General features: G+C 41.6%; 3 protein-coding genes across 6 annotated transcripts in view; 1 reads left to right on the forward strand and 2 right to left on the reverse strand.

Annotated features, from left to right (window-relative positions):
- Positions 1-55: 55 nt before the first annotated feature.
- tspan5a (tetraspanin 5a) lies at positions 56-8,651 on the reverse strand. Of its 2 annotated transcripts, XM_040179924.2 has the most exons (11): positions 8,261-8,604; positions 7,443-7,509; positions 6,590-6,640; positions 5,840-5,986; positions 5,577-5,747; positions 4,183-4,308; positions 3,967-4,014; positions 3,481-3,597; positions 3,322-3,383; positions 1,962-2,002; positions 56-1,878 (listed from the first exon to the last, which is right to left on the reverse strand). In XM_040179924.2, the coding sequence occupies exons 3-10, from the start codon at positions 6,629-6,631 to the stop codon at positions 1,990-1,992; spliced, it is 726 nt and encodes a 241-aa protein (XP_040035858.1). In that variant the 5' UTR covers positions 6,632-6,640; positions 7,443-7,509; positions 8,261-8,604; the 3' UTR covers positions 56-1,878; positions 1,962-1,989. The 2 variants fall into 2 exon arrangements, with proteins under 2 accessions (XP_040035858.1, XP_040035857.1); XM_040179923.2 differs by lacking the exon at positions 7,443-7,509 and having other exon boundaries at positions 8,261-8,651.
- Positions 8,652-9,138: 487 nt separating this feature from the next.
- LOC120821424 (uncharacterized) lies at positions 9,139-11,079 on the reverse strand. The gene is made up of 2 exons (XM_040179925.2): positions 10,628-11,079; positions 9,139-9,724 (listed from the first exon to the last, which is right to left on the reverse strand). The coding sequence occupies exons 1-2, from the start codon at positions 10,911-10,913 to the stop codon at positions 9,309-9,311; spliced, it is 702 nt and encodes a 233-aa protein (XP_040035859.1). The 5' UTR covers positions 10,914-11,079; the 3' UTR covers positions 9,139-9,308.
- Positions 11,080-15,436: 4,357 nt separating this feature from the next.
- frem1a (Fras1 related extracellular matrix 1a) overlaps positions 15,437-20,005 on the forward strand; it is a 37,444-nt gene continuing 32,875 nt past the window's right edge. For all 3 annotated transcript variants that reach the window (XR_013468192.1, XM_040181739.2, XM_040181740.2), the window contains exon 1: positions 15,437-15,577. The gene's annotated coding sequence lies outside the window, so the exon portion shown is untranslated. The remainder of the gene's footprint in view (positions 15,578-20,005) is intronic.

The following is a 20,005-nucleotide window of genomic DNA, read 5'->3' on the forward strand; positions in this document are numbered from 1 at the left end:
AGCAGCGACAGACCAGTGAGCTGGATGGAGAAACAAAACTTTAAAAACTCAAGTATGCATATTTGTCACTTTATTTCATTTTAATTGGTATTAAAATCAGTCCAATTCCAACATGACATGAGATGAGGACATTAGAGGAGGTAGTTACATGACAGTGAGAGACACATGAGATTCCACGTGATCGTTTAGTATGTAGAAGTGGTGCAGTAATTAGTGACACTAGTCAGCCTCTCTTCAGCGCCATCTGAAAAGTGGCACACAGCTTCAGTAGTAAAGCCTCATTTACATCAAATGTACGAGACAGTTTCAGTATCAAAACAATACTGACAATACTGTACAAAAAAACAAAACAAGTGACGCGTGCTTTGAGCAAATTGTTGTTTACTGATCGGATGTGCGTCATAATACAGGTAGTGACAATTTCTCATTCGAGTAAGGGAAGAATACTGAACACATTCTCATCTCACAATATGAAGAAGTCTAGATGAATGCTTGCTCCTCGTGTTGGAACCACCATGCTGTGGAACCTAGTGAGTGAAACCTTATCGAGCTTATAACCAACATGAAATGACGAGTGGGTTACAACTAGACGTGGATCAACATGTTTAAAAAAAAAAAATCAGGTTATTTAAAATCTTCGAAATGTTTTAAAAGGGGTTACTTCAGAGTGAGACGGACTTCATACTGGATATAGCATGATAGTAGGACCAGGTTGCCTGTGCTACTGCAAGTTTTGGTACGGATGCTAAAAAAAAAAAAGATTAGTTACAATTTTTCCACGCTCTTCATACAAACAGCATTCCTCCTGTCCGAACTCATGAAAACGAAATCTCTTTCAAAAGTCTGGTGGCCAAATAGCATGCGTTTCACAGACCTAGCTACTCGATTCAGGCAAACAGCAACTGTTAAGGGTCCAGTGTGTAGGATTTAGTGACATCTAGTGGTGAGGTAGCAGATTGTAACTTCCCTTTCATTGTGTGTAGCGGTGCGATGGCCTCCTGGTAGTCTCTCCAGGTTGGTTTATCTGTTCTGAGCTACCGTAGAAACGGAGGGCCTATGGAGCTATGGAGGATAATACTCTACTCTACATTTCTTGAAATATAGAGTAGATCCTACACACTGGCCCTTTTAAGTTTCATAACTGATGACTGGATCTTTTCTCTCCAGATGGACACGGGCACTATGTAGAGAAGTAATGATTCTAGAAACCAATAACTTTCACCATACAGACATCACGTATCATTATATGTATCATAGACATAGACGTAATATTTAGTAACACAAAAAGTCAAATTTTGCATTTCAAAAGGTTTTCGAAACAGAAGCTGCAAAAAACCTTTCATCCAAAATTGGAAAAGCAAACAAGCCGTTGGACATCGACTAGCAGTTTGTGTAGCCTGTAAAACACAGTGCATGGAGTCTGCCGTAACACACCAAAATCCTTTAAGTGTTATTGTGAAAAAGAAAACGTGACATCCTCTTCAGTTGTGTTACTCGGCCAACCCGAGGCAGAGAGGGCGCAGAGGAGAGGTACGCAAAGCAAGCAGCTTTAAAATGAGCCCGTCGGCCTGTTCTGGAACACAACTACGTCACATAATGAGTTTAGCAGTGGAGTGGCATTTCCACAGTGAAAAATACCGATCTATTATCAAAAAGATGTATCAAAACTCCTACTCTCTACGCGTCGCTATCAAAACCGAGCGACCTGCATGTAGTGCATGTTTAACCCTCCTCTCCAACAACTCACACAGTGTTATATATAGAGCGGTTCACGTAGTAGTGCCTCGGAGAAAAGGTGCTGGTTCGGTGAAGAAAAGCGGTGCAGCAGATCGGCGAGGTTGTCTGAATGGTCCCACAGCGATGTGTTCCAGATCCGAGCTGACCACACAAGATCAAATCAAATTATTGATTATCAAGGTTACATTATTGGGTATTTTACCCACAAAGCCATGTCAACTTACCTGTTAGAATTTAAATGCCACTTCATCATCAGGTAAAGAAACTAGAAGAGAGGAGACAGATTTAAAGGACAACTGGTAAAGCCTGTAGAGCCCCCTGCTTATGAAAGCAAAGGGGACAGCTTTGAGCCGCAGTCTGAAGTAGGACTGGGGTTGCAAAATTCCGGGAAAATAATATATGATAAAGTTCTATTCTCAAATGGATTAAACAAAAATGTCATTTTTAAATTTGTATTACAAATGTTTGAATGCATGTCTGCTCACGAACAGACCAAATGTTTTTTTGTGGCGAAGGTGCCAGTTGGGGGGACGAAGGCGCTTCCCCTTTTGAATGGTAGGGAAAACACTGGATATTTAGTTTACCAAGTAATCAATACGCTAGATAATGACAATGACGTTCACAAATAACAGAATGTTGGAGAGCTCAGCTAATAGGTGAATTAACTGATTCACATTGTCTGATTTCTACTACGGACGCTCCGGACACGTCACAGTGTAGATTGTTTGGACTATGGGGGAAGAAGATGCTTCCTGTGATGTGGCGTCAGCAGCAGCAGCTCACTATTGGGGCTTCTAAACAACTATGAACTTAGTTCTTTTAACTTTTGAAAAATAACTGCAAACCCAATGCTAACATACTGCCAGCAAACACAGCCGAATGTTAAATATCCCATGTCAAAGTGTCCCTGAGCAAGACACCTGACCCCTAATTGCTCCCCGGGCAAAAATGTAAAAAAGCCATGGGTTAAAAATGTAATGTAAGTTGCTTTGGATAAAAGCATCAGCTAAATGTAATGTAAAAATAACAGGAAATGCTACATGAACATCCAAGCTGTCATTTGCCACTGGAGTCCTTTTAGACTCTTTAATTACAACAAAGCAAAACCGCTTGGATTGCCCTGCTGCGACTAAGATTAACTTAAATTGTGGACAGAAGCTGTACTTCCTTATTATACTATCTCACCTAGTACAGGTTCTGGTTGGTGATGATACAATAAGTCACGTTATTGGTTGATTTATTTTTGTACATTCTAAATCATGAGTTTGTTAATGGATAAAGTTAAACACTGAACAAAATAACTACATAGCACACTATTAGAGTAGCAAGAGCACACAGCAGCTGTTACAGATGTGACCCAAACAGACATCATCCCACTAGTCAAGGAAGACAGGTTTCAGGAACAAATGTGGTGCACATGAACTGACTGGTGTGAAATATTATTAGAATGTTTGAAGTTTGAATTTGTCAAATTCAAAAATCTAGAATGGCCACTGTATATGTTCAACTTGGGTAATAAACAGATGGGCGCAAATCAAGGGGTCTGAGGGAGGAAACATGAAGTATTGCAGATCATTTTCTCACCAGCTCGCCTGCACAGCTTCGATGTCACTCACAAGGTTTTGGGCCAAACAAATCCCAAAGATCTGTGGATGAAAAAGAAGAAAAGGGTAACCTGGGATGATGCTTTTGCGTTTTCCTGGGCCATCATGGGGGGGGGGGCGCGGGGGACATGCAACTAGCCTGCAGGAGTGCGACTCCGATGAAGATCCCGGCCACCAGGGTGAGGTTGTCCTGCAGCCACTTCTCGAACTGCGGGACGCAGCCCTTCACGTTGATGTAGTCCTTTTGCTCAGAGTCCTGGTCAACACAACCTCCTCTCATCAGCCTCACAGGTTTAATTCAAGATGTCTGAATGAAAATGCTTTAAAAAACGATCCATAAAAAGATCCCTATGTGTGTCTTTTTAGCACACATAAGGATCTTTGACTGTCAAATACTGCAACAGTGACACTACATTTTCTTTTTGTCTGCCTTTAGCAAAAAAGCTACCTGGAAGAATATCTTTGGACATAATAGTGACCGGCCTTAAAATCCCTGTTCAAATATGAACTGACACCAAATTGGAAAATGAAATATATATATATATATATATATATATATATATATATATATATTTCTAAATGAATAAAAAGTAGGAGGGGTAGAGGGAGGGTGAGAGCGACTTACAGGTTTAGCTCGAATGTCGTATCCACACTGAGTGTTGATTACATCCTCCTGTAGGCAGAAAACAGACCACGCTGATTTCACCAACAAATCACAAAGTGAACCTTAGATACATACGGAGAAGTCAGTATGAGCCAGGTGCTGTGTGCAACCTCAGGTTTGATGCTGTTCTTGCATCGTGCACGGAGGACAATAGAAATGTGAGCAAGGGACTCGTACCGCCGGGTCCTTGGTGCAGCAGGAGAAGGGAACGCCACACTTTTCTCGACTAGGATTCCCATCAGTGCAGTTAAAATAGATGTTCAGGTTCCAGTCGTCTGCTCCAAACGCACCGCAGCATTCCCACTGAAGTCACACCGAAAACAACCCCACTGTCAAAAACGTCCACACACTCACTTAATTCACATCCAAACACTTACAAATGGTTAAATTAGTGAAAGCAGCCTTCAGTCACATCTTCTGCAAATCAATTCTTACTGAATCCCCATGTCTGTATTAACAGCATCATATTATAGTGTGCAGTTCAGTCCTTTAGTGTAGTCAGGGATGGACTTCAAAAGGGAAGTATCATAGCTTCTTGGCAGTGGTGAAGGAAGTACTCAGATACTTAAAGTACCCAACAATGTGGAGATAAGGTCATAACATCAAGATTTTACCTCAGTTAAGTGTGAGGTAAAGTATATTTTGCTATGAATACTTTTAAGTATGACAAGTAAAAGTTAAGCAGAAAAATATGTTTCAAATTATTAGATTGTGATTATTGACATATTCATGTGTTCATTTCTTTAATGGTAACTAACTGATTCACTGGTAAAAATGGAGTTCATTTTAAATACTCAATATATTGCTGGGTACTTTAATATATAATATTACATCAGGATGTATGTTTTGAGTATATTTTCTATGGATACACTTAATGTGCTCTCCTATTTAGAGTCAGATAAATGTAATATATTACAATGTAAGACAAATACCTTTAATGGGTATGCAAGTTTTCCGTGGAGGACTTTCTGGCAAACCAATGTGTAGACGGATTCTAGACTCTTCAACACTCATGACCAACTAGAGGTGCGTGGTAGCGTCTGCATCTGCAGAAGCCGTGCCTGGAGTTCTTCATCTTATTCTCATGTGTTCTAGGCGTAGTATAGGTAGAATAGGCAATTCTTTGCCTGTCACCATGTTTGAATGCAACCATTGCCATGTTTTTTTCTTTGCAACCAGTGAACAGAAGTTACCATGTCTGGAATCAGGAGAAGTGAAGTAGCGACTTGTCAATCAGGGTGTAGCCTCGTCCTAAAGCAACCCCTGATTTATGCACTACGTGACTCTAAATAGGTCATCATTTAGCAAAGGAACATTCTGCTGATTTGAAGAGGGCTCGAAACTAGAGAGTGAACTTTTATGACACTTTTGGATCCGCTTTACTCGACAGATCCAGAAGTTGTTGCTGCTCTCGCTCTCTGGCTCGTTGAGCCAACTGTAAATAGTGTGTTTACAATCAGTAAACCACAAATTCCAGCACAGTGTTCTTTCGAGGTTATTGAGTAAATGTACTGTCATGTTATCTAAGTAACTGCTGACATTGTCTTCATCATTGAACAGGAAGGACGTACGTATTCCTGAGTGAAGTCGATTAGGTTCTGCAGATCGATGTCGTCCCGGTACGCCCGGATGTTGTTATTGATAAACAGGTTGAGCTGGTCTTTAATCCAATCCTTAAAGACAAACGCCAGGACTCCCGTCGTCAGCTCCAAGAAAAAGATAATCCCCAGAAACACAGAAAACTACGGCAGAAAAGACAGACGGCAATAATGTAGGTTTACCCATCATGCATCGCTGTACTGTGCAAATAGGAAGGTCTTATCATGGAACATACAAACTTGAGTAGAAAGGTGTTTTCCCGCAGGGCTCCGATGCATCCCGCAAAGCCCAGAATGAACATGACTCCCCCGACCACCATGAAGAGCCAGACTGGGTCCAGCCCCCCCAGGTCCGTGATGGACGAGATGTTGGACAAAACCCCCTGAAGGGAAGAGACAATACAAAGTCTACATTTTAATGTTGGGGGAGAATTGGTTGACTGCAAATTCCACCACATTTAACACCTATTTATACTCATTTGAAAATTCTGATTCAGTAAAATGGTTCTCATTTATAATTCCCTGAGTTAGATCAGCAGATACATAGCTAACTACTTAATAAGGATAAAATTGTGCAAACATTGTGCTAAGGTTTAAAGATGAGTCTACTGTGTTTGGCCCAGAACAAGCTGCCAGAAGCATAACAATGTTTTTACATCACTGCTATAGCTCCACCAAAAGTGAAGGGGAAAATAGATGCCTGCTGCAGGTCAAACAATGAACTAAAAGAGGCCAAAAGGCTCAGTGAACCAGAGAGGGACGGCAGCATTAGTGTTAATTCACAGTCATTTGATCGCCTTAACATGTGATTTCGACCTAGGGATGTTTGTTTTCCTGCTCTGTTATCGTTAATTGAAAAAAGGTACAAAATCCAAAATGGTCCGGAAGAATATTAAATAGTGCTGCTTTTGGAAAAGGAAAATGATTATCAGCAAACAGCCTTTGATGAAAATAAGTTTTCAGCATGTTGGACTGTCTCTGCTCACCTTCTCACTCCATGCCCACAGGCCGATGCCCACCAAGGCCATGCCCAGCAGCTGTAAAACACGCAGATGTGAGCATGCACAGGGACACATTCACACATTCCTCAACTCATGTTGTCTTGAATTGTCTCTCAGGATGATGTCATAGCTCTACCTTAGTTACAGATGTTGATTCAGAAGAGGGCTTCTTCCTCAGAATGACATCACATGTGAAAGCTGCAGGTCTTTTTAATTATTGTTTCACCTTCCCCTCTAATTATGTATATACATTGATGAAAACGCCCCACTCTCACGTCTCCATCTCTTTGCGTTGCATTGTGAATTATTTTTTCTGCAGAGTCAGCTTTCTTAGACGTATAGTCATGTTTGCAACCTTGCACATTTGTACCTTTCGATAGAGCTTTCTATTAACTCTAAGCCAGAAGAGCAGTTCATCGATTGACAGAAAGTTTTTATTTTGGGAAATGATCAATCATGCAGGGTATTTCTTAAGCAGAGGGTTTGCTTTTTGAGCATTTTGAAAAGGGAAGGACAAAACATGTATTTAGAAGACCACTAATGTGGGAGTAGATGAGCAAGCAGCCCAGAAAACCTCTTTGCTGGGAGAACTGATATCTGTTTCACTCTTTTGATAGTCTGATGATTGTGTCAACAAGAACAATCGTAAAAAGATCAAATGCCTGCAGCCACCTGACAGCGGCAGGACGGACTGTAATGGAACTAGTTAACTGTTTGAGAACAAATCTGTTGTTCCTGGGTGCACATCTGTGGGAGCTGCATAATGGTTGGCTGAGCTGTTTCAGAATAAAGAGACCAGCGACGTAAAAGTGTTTTTATTCATTGCCTTGTTACTCACCTTCACAAAGCCCTTTTGTAACTTGTGAAGTGAAACAGGAGGTGTGTTTGAAGTTGCCCCCACATCACTGTGGGATTCAAATCATTATTTGTATTTTCAAATAAAAAACTATATAACTTTCAAAAGTGGTTTAATTTGCAGTTCATGAATATTTGTAACATGTTTCAGCCAAACCTCGCTCAACTAAAATGTATGCAAAAAATATCGTATTTATATTACGAGAGGATTTAATGAAAATAGATTGATGAATTTGTAATCAGACGTGAGACCAAATAAGACATGTAAAATGGATAATAAATAGCTGTAAAGATCCACTCATTTTACTTTGTTATACAATATAGTAAAGTGATGTATTGGAACTTGTGACAGTTCTTTTACTAACACATGATAGAAGATTATTAGTTACCTGAACTGAATTCACAGGCAGATTATAATCACATCAAAATCTCACAGGGGCCTCAAAACCGGGACCACTCACACGAATGACATCACCTCTTTAGACATATTACGTCATGTCAAGTAGGTCGCTGTATTCCACACAGGTGGAGCAGTCACTGTGGGTGTGATATGAATGATTAGCCGTGACTGAGCTGTCATTACTCCACTCTAAAAAGCCGATTAGCTGGGAGGCTCCGCGCCGCTTCACCGGACCAATAGAACCACAATATGGCGCGCGTGCATTGAACCGACTCTATGTGAATATGACCGATGAGATGAGACGGTGATCGGGGCCTTTCTCCCGATTGGCCGGTGGACTCGATAATAACCGAACTGAACCAGAGAGAGGCGCAGAGGAATACAATAATAAACCTTCTCACCCAAAACAGGATGTTGAATCCGAAGATGAAGTATTTGATGCAGCAGCTGACGTCGTTGCCTTTGTACTGATTCCCCGACATGTTTGAGGGGAGGAACACGGCCTGCTTTACAGGCTTTGTGTGCGGGGTGGAACAGGTTCAGCGCTGCGGGGAGGCATTACCACTGGGTCCGCTTCGAACCTTCTCACAGCCGGCTTCGAATCCGCATCGGGAGCATGTCGCGGGCTTCTGGAAGCGTGCGCACGCGGAGTCGCGGAAGGTGGAGAGGGGCGGTCAACCCCAGAATAAAAAAGATCCGCTATTTTCTGGGCGAATTGCGCCTGGAGGAGGCGTACCGCTGCTGCGGGAGCTCGTCGACGATTGGCTGGAAGAAACGTTCGAGAGACTGAAGACGTAACCAATCATATTCGAGGAAAGATGGGCAACTTCCTGTGTCCTGCGAATCATAAAAGAGATTTTACTGCTACTCAATAATGATACAACAATAAGGATCCAGATTTCAATATTATATATCTGAGATATGTTTTTACTTTTAGCTTAGCTGCTTAGAAATGTGACTAACTGTACTTCATACGTGTTTTTGTTTCTCTGAGATTTGTCGTACAGTTACTCACTTTACACTTTAAGCCCACTGGAGGGCGAGAGAGCTCACGTGATGGGTAAACATCTCAATCAAGTTTCGACTGTTATGTCTTACTAAAACTTCTGTTTTCTAAAATCTAAGTTCAGTACAGTTTAGTTTCGGTCTTTCTTCTCAAAATGATGATCAGAATTTTATTGTTACTTGAAAATACTTACAAACCTTTAATTGGAAATTCATTCATTTAATATGCCCATTTCAAGTAATGCCCTAAAGAAAAAAGAAAATACATATAACATAGAAGCCGACAAAGAAGTTTTATTTTTGTTTAGGTTTTGTTCATTTCAAAGTTACAATACTTAGCCTTTACAATTTAGTTATGAAAAATCCACCTTATCAGCAGTGGATTGGATATAATTGACAAAAAGGCATGATGATCCGGACACTAGTGACTTAGAGGTCACAGTGTTAGCTGTGGAGGGGGTGTGACTGGTAGAGCACCAGTAAAGGTTCTCTCAGGGAGCCTCTCTTCAGACAGTAAAGACTCTGTGTTAGGGCTTCATGAAGGACCAGACTCCCAGTCTCGTCCATATAACGCAGCTGAAAGCCCACTACCTCATGAGCCTTCAATGGCATAACAGCTGACACATCAAACACATCATATCCAGATGAGGATTGCTGATCCAGGGTCACTTGTCTCTCCTCCAGGGCTGGATTCTCCACCAGAGTGCCCTTGAAAGCTGAGGCACTGTGCAAGGCAACAGTTATACTGATGGGATTGGGGTGCAGTGTCTTCCTGTACATAACCAGCTCTGCAGCCAGCATGGAGGGGTTCAGGCCGCTGGCATTGAACCAGATCCACCCTGAAGGAGCATGATGTGGACCTGGGTGATAAAAGAAATTAAAAGAGAAGGGACATATCTTGCATTAATAGAGCAGCAAACAACTACATGAAACACTGTAAAAATTATCCTAATATTGCTACAGCGTTGACCAAAAAAAAGATGTTACCTGCAAAACCATTTTTTTTCTCAAAAAAACAAAAAACAAGTTTATGGTCAAATCTGTAATTTGTGTTCATTTAGTTAATTATGCTCCATTTAGGGTCAAACAGACTATAAGGCAGGGTCTGCTTTAGGCCGGGTTTACTGTGAATGACAGGTTGCTGCTGCTACCAAAAACATATCAGGCGTCACTGCATCACTCCTGCGCATTTCAGATATGGTTACGCCGTGGCCGTACTGTTCAAAGATCGCTTTATAGCAGCTGTCCACATACCAATAAGTGAGGTCACCATAACCACATCCACTTTTTCTATAGTGTGTAGCTTGTTTGCATTCACGGTAATATTATCCCAGAGATAATTCAGATTGAGAGCTGGAGAAGCTGTATACTCCCAAATTGGAAATGGAGGAAATAAAGATTTTTTATGGATGTCTGTCTTTTTACCTTTTTGTACAACTATATTCAGGACTCAAAAGTCGTTTCTGATATTTCCTTCCATGCACAAACACTTTCTATTTTGTACATACAAAACTAGTGGGAAAACCAAATAGGCCTACTGCAGATCCAAAAGCTCAAACAGTGATGTGTGATAAGCATTGCAAAAAATGTCAGTGTAAGCTAATGCTAACTACTTTGTTCTTTAAGGAAATACAAAACAAGACCTGCCGTGGTTGAAAAGGTTTCAATAAAACTATACAGTAGTTGTAATTATGTGAAGAAAAAAAGTTTACACATACACAAACACATTTAAAATAAGTTGACATTTGATTTCAAATCCTTACCAACTACACTCCGAAAACTCTGCACCACCGTTCCATCTGAACCCCCAAAGTCCTGAGCCTCCAGTGAGTCCAATTGCTGATAGATCTCTCTCATATAAGGATGTGGCTTAGCATGATGACTCGCAGACACTTTATTGATATGTAGCATTTCCAAAATGGCTTTGTTGCGCCCCTGGTCATCCTCTGTATCTCTGCGATGATCCATCAACAGCGAACCTGTGACGGAGAGCAGCAGGAGGAAGACAAACGTTATATCAGAAAATCCAAAACAAACTCCTTGGAACATTCTGAGTTCTGATTATTTCCAACCAGTCTGATAAGATTCTTTATCTGCACTTCTTTTTCTTTTAAAGTGCAGTTGGAATTTCCACTTGACAGGCTATTGTAACAGTGTGGTCCCTGATAGGTATGCAGGAACCACAGGGGCTGTCAGGACCCGGTGAACCCATTCCATTCTGAAGCTGAGGAATGTTTCTTTTAACAAGCACTACCAGGGACTCCACTGAGCCTGTCCTGATTTGCTCTTAACAAGCAACATCTGGTCTGATGCATGGTCCGCGGAACAATTAAGCAAGTAGAGCAAATACATCCCTACTATCTATTTGTCTTTCTATTTATAAGAAACCTGCCACCATTTAGCAGGGGTTGTTGAAAAAAAAGATAATGCTAGCAAACATTGAGTGAACCTCATTCCCTGTCTCAAGCCATCTGTAGATTAGCAGATTAGATAAGTAGAACTATGCCGCTGCTGAATTACAGGACAAAATTCCTGGGCAACATCAGCTAGCTGTGCTTGCCAGCCCACCAAACGTTAGCTTGCTGGTTGTACAGAAATGAATCAAAGAGTTGTCTTTAAGTTTAACATGTTATATTCTGCATTAGTTCTATGATATTTGGGATGTCTGATGTTTTCTTGCAGAATCCAAGTCTGAATCTAAGTCTTATATGCAGCGCTTGGTGTTAATATTTCTGCTCACCAGCCACTGTGGCAACTGGTTTTCCGAAGTTACTAGCCAGTCTGCAGTTTTAAGTTTAATTTGATTAAAGTTGACTACGGTTTGCTACAATTTACATGAAAAACTAGATTTAGAACCTTTAAAATGTAAATTACCACTATAAACCCCCAAATCAAGACAACATATGATGTATAGTCACCAAGTCTTCAGTTCTTATAAGTGTGTATAGCTCATTTTGTATGAAAACATATGCAACTGATTAAGACAAAAAGAGTGGCTGGTGCATGCGTTTAAAACTCTGCCAACTTCATGAGGACCACAATCAGGACAATTAATTATTTTCTTGGCTGGATCATAAACCAGCAATTCTCAACTTGACCTCCACTTTTCTCCTTTTTTTCTTTGTTTCCTCTTGATTTTCGGTTTCATCACTAGTTTTTTCTGGGTCCATTATTTTAGATGTGTTTTAAGGAGACTACTGCCTGGTGACTACCATGTTAACTAGCTACTTATTATTGATTTAGGTTAGAGCTAGGCAGTATTTGTTTAAAATCAATCATCATCATTTTGAAGCACATACGACAAAGAGTAGGTATCACAGTAGCTTTTGTTGAGGCTGGATATTCGACCCGGCACACAAAGATTCACCAGGGCTGATAATCCGTAGAAGTGACTTTAATGAATGCAGATTTCAAGGGAAGGGGACAGCCGGGGGAGGACGCCGGAGGGATGCAAGGCGGGCGGCACGGCAGGTCAGAGCGGGGACAGCGGGATCTGGACAGAGGAATCAGGGTTAGACAAATAGACAGTAGGACACTCAAAGTCTTGCGAGCCAGGATACGAAGTCAAGTTACCACATGGGGGTGTGTAACGATCTGGTGCTGGAGAAGCGGACAGCCCGGGTTTTAATACTGGAGGGGTGAATTGTGGAATGGGAATCAGCTGTGTGGGGATGGTTCAAGATGACTGGCCAAAACCCCAGACACTGGGAAAAAGGAAGATACAAACACACAGGATGGGGAGAAAAAAGCACCTGACCCATAACAGCTTTTTGTAAATGTATTGTATGTGAAGGGGTAAAACTCTTGTATAGTGGGGATTCATACTCATACATACATTTACGTTTATTGCACGACATAAGTATTTGATCACCTACCAACCAGTAACAATTCCGGCTCTCACAGACCTGTTAGTTTGTCTTTAAGAAGCCTCCTGTTCTCCACTCATTACCTGTATTAACTGCACCTGTTTGAACTCATTACCTGTATTAAAGACACCTCACACACACTCAATCAAACAGACTCCAACCTCTCCACAATGGACATCAGACCATCAGGGATAGAATTGTAGACCTGCACAAAGCTGGGATGGGCTACAGGACAATAGGCAAGCAGCTTGCTGAGAAGGCAACAACTGTTGGCGCAATTATTAGAAAATGGAAGAAGTTCAATATGACGGTCAATCTCCCTCGGTCTGGGGCTCCATACAAGATCTCCCCTTGTGTGGCATCAATCAGCCCAGAACTGCACGGCAGGACCTGGTCAATGACCTGTAGAGAGCTGGGACCACAGTCTCAAAGAAAACCATTAGTAACACACTACACAGTCATGGATTCAAATCCTGCAGCACACACAAGGTCCCCCTGCTCAAGCAAGCGCATGTCCAGGCCTGTCAGAAGTTTGCGAATGACCATCTCGATGATCCAGAGGAGGAAGGGAGCTTTCTGGTCTAAACTCCACTCGCCATGTTTGGAGGAAGAAGGATGAGTACAACCCCAAGAACACCATCCCAACCTCTTTCTTTGGGGATGCTTCTGCAAAGTGGACAGGCTGACTGCAGCGTATTGAGGGGAGGATGGATGGGGCCATGTATTGCGAGATCTTGGCCAACAACCTCCTTCCCTCAGTAAGAGCATTGAAGATGGGTTGCGGCTGGGTCTTTCAGCCTGACAACAACCTGAAACACACACACAGGGAAACTAAGGAGTTGCTTCGTAAGAAGCATCTCAATGCCCTGGAGTGGCTTAGCCAGTCTCCAGACCTGCACCCAATAGAAAATCTTTGGAGGGAGCTGAAAGTCCATGTTGCCCAGCGACAGCCCCGAAACCTGAAGGATCTGAAGAAGGTTTGAATGGAGGAGTGTGCCACAATCCCCGCTGCAGTGTGTGCAAACCCGGTCAAGAACTACAGGAAACGTATGCTTGCAAAAAAAGATTTCTGTACCAAATATTAAATACGGATTTTCTGATGCAATAAACTGCAAAAAAAATTCTTGGTTTTAGATTTTAGATTCTGTCACTCACAGTTGAAGAGTACTTATGATAAAATGACCGACTCCTACATGCTTTCTAAGTTGGAAAACTTGCAAAATTGGCAGTGTATCAACGTGTTCTCCCCACTGGCAACTGACCTTGCAGTTTCAATCATCCAAAAATAGATGTAACGTAACAGGTGACGTACAGTCCCAGAAGCAGTATGATGACAAAGCAGCAGCAGCAGTAGTTCAAAACAGAGTCTTTATAACCTTTTTTGTTTACAGAAAATAAAGTCACTAGGAAAAGATGTCGTTGATACTGTGTGAGCAACTGGTGCAGGGGCGAGGTAATCCAAGTCAGGGAGGGCTAGCAACAGAACCTCAGTCCAAGAGAAAATGCAGGCAAGTCTGGCACACGACAAATAATGATCTGGCAGCAAGTGAGTGACTGTGGTTACTATATAATAATAAATAAATAAATAATAATGAAGGGAGGGAGAACAGTAGGTGAGTGTGTTTGAGCTGACGGGCTGGATGTGACAAGCAGGTGCACAGAATGAACTAAGGTGGAGTGAGTGGAGGAAATGAAGGTAGAAGTGACAGCACTGTGACATGTAAACTGAAAAACAATTCTAAAAGTCAGGATTTGAGATTAGTTTTCTAAATTCTTGGAGAAATATCCTTGGAGAAAACCCCTTGACACAACTATAGCCATTTACGTTTATCATCAAAACCTGCATTTGAAAATATTATATTTCAATACACAATAGTGTTGCTATAATTTCCTTTGCCCAAAGGTAATTTTTGCAGAACAGCTTGAGCACATGCCCGTTCGTGCATGCCCGTTCTATCAAAAACCAACAAAAATGTAAATGGATGATAAAGGACTGTGCTTGTATAGTGCTTTTCTACTCTTCCGACCACTCAAAGCGCTTCAACACAACATAATTTACCCATTGACACGCTGCTGGCAGGAGCTACCATACACAGTTGTTGCCAAGGGCACATCAACATGGACACCAGCAGAGCCGGGGATTAAACCACCGATCCTCTCTTTTAAGGAAAACCTTGCTCTCCACTGAGCCACTATTGCCTTGTGATACTATAACATATGACACCTATTGGCTGGCTATTGGTTAATTTCAGAAAATCTGATCAGAACAACTGCTCTTGATGACTAAGTTCCAACTTCTGAGTTCATGTAAGTATATTGAATTGATTTGATTTTACGTTTCAAATGAAAATAACTAAGAGTAGGGCAAGATAAGGCAAAACGCTGTTTCATAATCTTAGTGTGACCAGAACAGTTGGTGTACGTTTTTATAGTTTGTTTATTGGACTAATTCAAAGTGGGATGTCAATGTATCATTTTATAGAGTAGATCTACATGAGCCCCAGTTTCTCTCCATTGCTGTTTTCCTCACCTTCGTGTGCTGCTAAACCTTTTATCTTTTGCCCTTTCTGTTAACTAATGACAAAGTTGCTCCTTAAACCAGCAGGTTCTTTGGACAGGACTTTGATCTCAGAGCTAGCAGTGTTTGTCCTTTGGTTTGCTGATCCCACAGCATACGTAGTCAGCCTCTGTCCCTCCCTCCTTCCCCACTACTCATCTCCCTCTCTTGTGGGTGGAGTTCGTTTCCGAGGAGCCGGGCGGATCTTGCCAATGAGAGAGTTTCAGTTGGAACCAGAGGAGAGCAGACAGATAGGGAAGAAGACAAAGGGCCAGATGCTTGCAGATCAGGTAAGGACATGTCTTTGTGTGTGGGGATCTCCGCTGGGAACTTTTCCTCTTCAGGAACAAAATAAGAATTCTCACTAGATGTCATTTCTTCCTCATTTGCGTTATTTTGCGATGGTTTGTTTATGAACTGTTTACCTGCCTTTCTCTCATTTGTACCTCATCGAGTATCATTTTTATGATAAATCTGCCTCTTTTGGTCCCTGTTAGCGACATCATTCACGATGGCAGTAGATGTCATTTAACAACCACATCCGGATGTACATGTAATGGAATTTGTTTTTCAATGCGGGTGTATTTAATGGAACATTCATTTTCAAAACTGCTCATACTTACTCTATGTAACCTGTAACAAAATACATTTTCACGCATTCATCTCATACATAGCATTAGTTTTGGGAAGTTATGGAGAACGTGGAAGCTTCTCTTGAAGCTTCGTTTCGTGCCTTAGCTACTGGATGGCAGCCAAATGTTATTCTTTCATGTTTTCAGGAGAATCCCTTCCTCTTCTCCAATGGCTTGTCTTTCTTCTTTGCTGAAATTGCTGGTTGCTAGGGACCCTGTCATTATTAAGATTAGAAGAAAAAGCTGTGAATAGATGGAACAGACATTCCCAACTGTGGTGTACACCCACTTGTTACATGACGAATCGCATTCCCTCACAGCTGTGTGTTTTTTGATCATCACTTGTTTTGTTATGGGAAAGGAATGGTCAAATTTTCCAGAGGAATGGAAGGGTCACTTGTTCTTACGATGGATTTATGAGATGTTATTAGACCTTCATAACTATTGATTATTATTCTTAGCCTGGGCTTCAGTGTAAACAGAAAGCACATGTTCTTATTGTCAAAGCTAATGTGTCGTCCCCCACTCTAATTTTGAAAATAACGGCCAACATTGCTGTACATACTTAACCCTGTGTGACTTAACCCAAACTCGCTCCCTACACTACTGATGACACAGCCTTTAATAAGTGACTTACCAATAGTAGGGGATACCGTGAAGAATGTGTAGATAAGAAATAGATGTAGTCGTCTTGATGTCATATTGGTTTGTGGACAGAGGCCTTTTATCTTGGAGTTTGGCTTTTGGTTGTTGTCACTTTGTTTGGCAACCAGTGAGAGCAAGTGACCAAATGTGAATGCTGAGGACTGACGTAGAGGCTCCATATACGGCTCTGGTAACAGCCTGTCAATCAGCGTGGGTGCACACCGTATTCTATTTGACTCTAAATGGACCAAAATGTACGAAATGAACATCATGCTATATTGAAGATTTAAAAATAGAGATTGAGAATATAAACTACTGTTTCCATTTTCTCACTGACAGAATATATCAAGAGAAGTCAAGTCATTTTCTCTATAGGACCAGAAGATTTTCCCCCTAATAGAGAGTATGCAGGTTTGCATTGGCTTCACTCGTCAGAGGTAGATTCTGCTGAGTGAAGATAAAGCAGCTAAATCAAAAGGCTTAAGTAAATTACATTACATTACATGTCATTTAGCGGACGCTTTTATCCAAAGCGACGTACAATAAGTGCATTCAACCATAGGGTACAAACTCAGGAGAACAAGAAACAAGAAAGTGCAATTTCCTCAAATAAGCCAATTTACAATTTGCTATAGATGAGTGACGTTACAAGTACAATTTAAGTGCTACAATTTGTTAGTCTTTTAGTCGAGGTAGAGTCTGAAGAGGTGTGTCTTTAGTTTGCGGCGGAAGATGTGAAGGCTCTCTGCGGTCCTGATGTCTTCGGGCAGCCATCGGTAGCCAGTGAAGAGAGAAATTAATATTTTGAATCCTTTCTTAACTCTTTCCAACCTCTTGGTTCTGCTTTCCCACCACAGGGTTTTTGTGTAAAACACATGGAGTGCCTCAAATAAGAGGGTGGGAATGAGTTGGGATAGTAGTGCAACAACACAGATGTTTGTTTTTCTCGCTGGATTAGGGAGTGCATGTTGTACTACGCACTGCAAATCCAGCTTGTCAGTAGAACTGCTGGTTCTGACACTCAACAGATGGGGAACCCCCCAAAATAACATGTCAGTAAAGAAAACAGTTAACTCTTGACATGTGAGGTTAATTTAAGAGTCTTTGCCCATCAAGGACCTAAATCCACAACATGTCAGGAAATTGGACAGCTTTCATAGCATCTTGTTGACATTAGATTCTATAGCAACTGTAATGTGAAGCTCTGCCAAAACAGGAAAAGGATCAACTGCAAACAGGGACAGAACCCATAGGATGATCCAGGCGGCATAACGTTAGAACCTTTCCCAGCACGCCCACCTCAAGTCTCCGCCTTGCTAACGGGACTCAAATCAATCAGTGGGTTTTTCTAATCAGATAAGAGAGGCCTCTGCCGCATTTTAATCATATCAGTGACATGCATTAATTTCCTGTGTAACAATTCCGGACCAGGTGTTATCTGCTAAAATGTGATCCCCACTCAGCTCTGGCATGCTGGACCATGGTTTTCTGTACTTCACAGTACTCACAAAGTTGCATGGGGGTGGTGAAGAATAATACATTTTTCCTTCGACTGAATGTTCATTTGTGGCATTAAAAAACACTACAGCAGGAGTGAGGTCCAATATTGATATTATGTTATAAGGCTTGCCTTTTCGCTTGTATTCCAGCTCATCCCAAAAGATGGGGTTGAGGTCAGGACCCCAAACCAGCAATCTTGCAAACCAGACCGGTTCTTCCACACAACAGCAGTGTCCTGTTGAAACGATACCAAAGCAAAACAATTGACACAGTTGTAAAACGTAACTATATAAAATGTCCCTCTATTACATTGGAGAACCAAGCTATGACACATGCACAGAGACACACATGCACACTTTCTTGGGAGGGGTTGGGCTGCCCCTCGGGCCCACTCACCCTATATAATGGTAGGGAAAACACTGGCACAAAATAAAGGCAAACTTTTAACAGTAAATCGGTGTTGTTTAAGAATGGGCTTAAAAGTAATGGCAGCCTATAATCTACTGTACGCATGCAGTTAGTCTCCAAACCCAGAGATGCTCACAAGTCACTCCTTGCTAGTCCAAGAAAATCCCTGTGTGAGGCGTAAATTGGAAGTGAGTCCATGTTCAAGTCCGCATCCCTGGTGGACACAGATGCAACTGTACGCTACATGGGAGAGGGTGTTGTGACCATTTGATATCCTGCATTTGCTCTCAGCTCCTTGAACAGGATCTGGCCAGCCCTCCAAAGACAAGCATTGTTGATGGGGACAAGCTATAACATGTTCCTCAATGCAGGAGCTGATTATAAGCCCTGTGAGGTGCTTGCTGTGTGAGGTCCCTGGTAGGTATCCTAGACAAGTGTTGAAGGAATGTTGCCAGATGACATATGAGGCCTGTTTCAATTACAAAGAGCTACACCACGTACTTTCAGTGGGATATAGGGTGAGATAAGTTGAAACGGTATTGATCTATGATGACAAGAGAAATGAAGTACTAAGAGCCAGGCTAGGATTTTAATAGAAGGGGAGCAGTTCCAGGCTCCTATAGGTTATTGTAAAGACAGTTTTGAATGATAGTGTAGGACTAGTATGGTAAATTCAGAAGACAATAGAAGTATCCAGTAGTAGAAAGGCCTGGGTGTGCGGGGGTGACTCCATAAAAAGGTCAAAGTTTATAATGTCACATTGTGTAATTACTACACACATCCTGTTTGGTCTCAAGTGTTTGTAATAAACATATTTCCTGACAACCAGAGCACAAATAAAGGCTCGGAGCATGCCTGAAGACGGCCTAAAATTATTGTTGTTAAAAAATAGTGGACAATGACTTTACATTTCAGGGTTGTTTGACTACCTTGCGATTGGCAGGTCACTGGGGTCTGGTCAGGGAGTTGTCTGCATTCACATCTTACAACTTTAACCCTTTCAATGTGTTTTCAGTTCATGTTTTGAACAGTTCATCAGTTTTGCAACAGCTATTATTTAATTCAATTCATTTTATTTTGTATTGCCCAAAATCGGAAATTACAAATTTGCCTCAGAGGGCTTTACAGTCTGTACACATACAACATCCATTGGCACAGGAAAAAACTCCCCAAAAAATGAAAAAAAAACTTCCAAGAGGGAAAAAGAGGGAAGAAATCAGAGGAGGGATCCCACTCCCGGGATGGACAGACTACAATGGATGCCATGTGCACAGAATGAACAATGTATAATACATTCAATTCCTATGACAGAAATTATTCAAGTAATTTTAAGTAGTAAGCCAGGTGCACAGCAAGACCACTGCAGGGGCAACCACCATCAGATAGAATCACCATCCACAAAAGCCTGTGGGGAGGGAGAGCACAGAGACTTTAGGAGAGGGTAATGTTGGTTTATGAGTACAGTAATATGATTAATATCTAAAATAATAATGATGATGATGATGGCAGCAGCAGGCATCAGCAGGGCCACGG

Source organism: Gasterosteus aculeatus, chromosome 7 (assembly GCF_964276395.1).
Source record: "Gasterosteus aculeatus chromosome 7, fGasAcu3.hap1.1, whole genome shotgun sequence".
NCBI lineage: Eukaryota > Metazoa > Chordata > Actinopteri > Perciformes > Gasterosteidae > Gasterosteus > Gasterosteus aculeatus.

Bases quoted from the DNA above. Each gene is read 5' to 3' on its own strand.
- tspan5a (XM_040179923.2), bottom strand. From the start codon at position 8,341: ATGTCGGGGAATCAGTACAAAGGCAACGACGTCAGCTGCTGCATCAAA. The intron at 6,641-8,260 runs GTGAGAAGGTTT...CGTGTTTTACAG, and splicing joins GATTCAACATCCTGTTTTGG to CTGCTGGGCATGGCCTTGGT. The intron at 3,598-3,966 runs GTAAGTCGCTCT...TGTGTTGACCAG, and splicing joins ACGACATTCGAGCTAAACCT to GACTCTGAGCAAAAGGACTA.
- LOC120821424 (XM_040179925.2), bottom strand. From the start codon at position 10,913: ATGTTCCAAGGAGTTTGTTTTGGATTTTCTGATATAACGTTTGTCTTC. The intron at 9,725-10,627 runs GTAAGGATTTGA...TTTATCACCCAG, and splicing joins GAGTTTTCGGAGTGTAGTTG to GTCCACATCATGCTCCTTCA.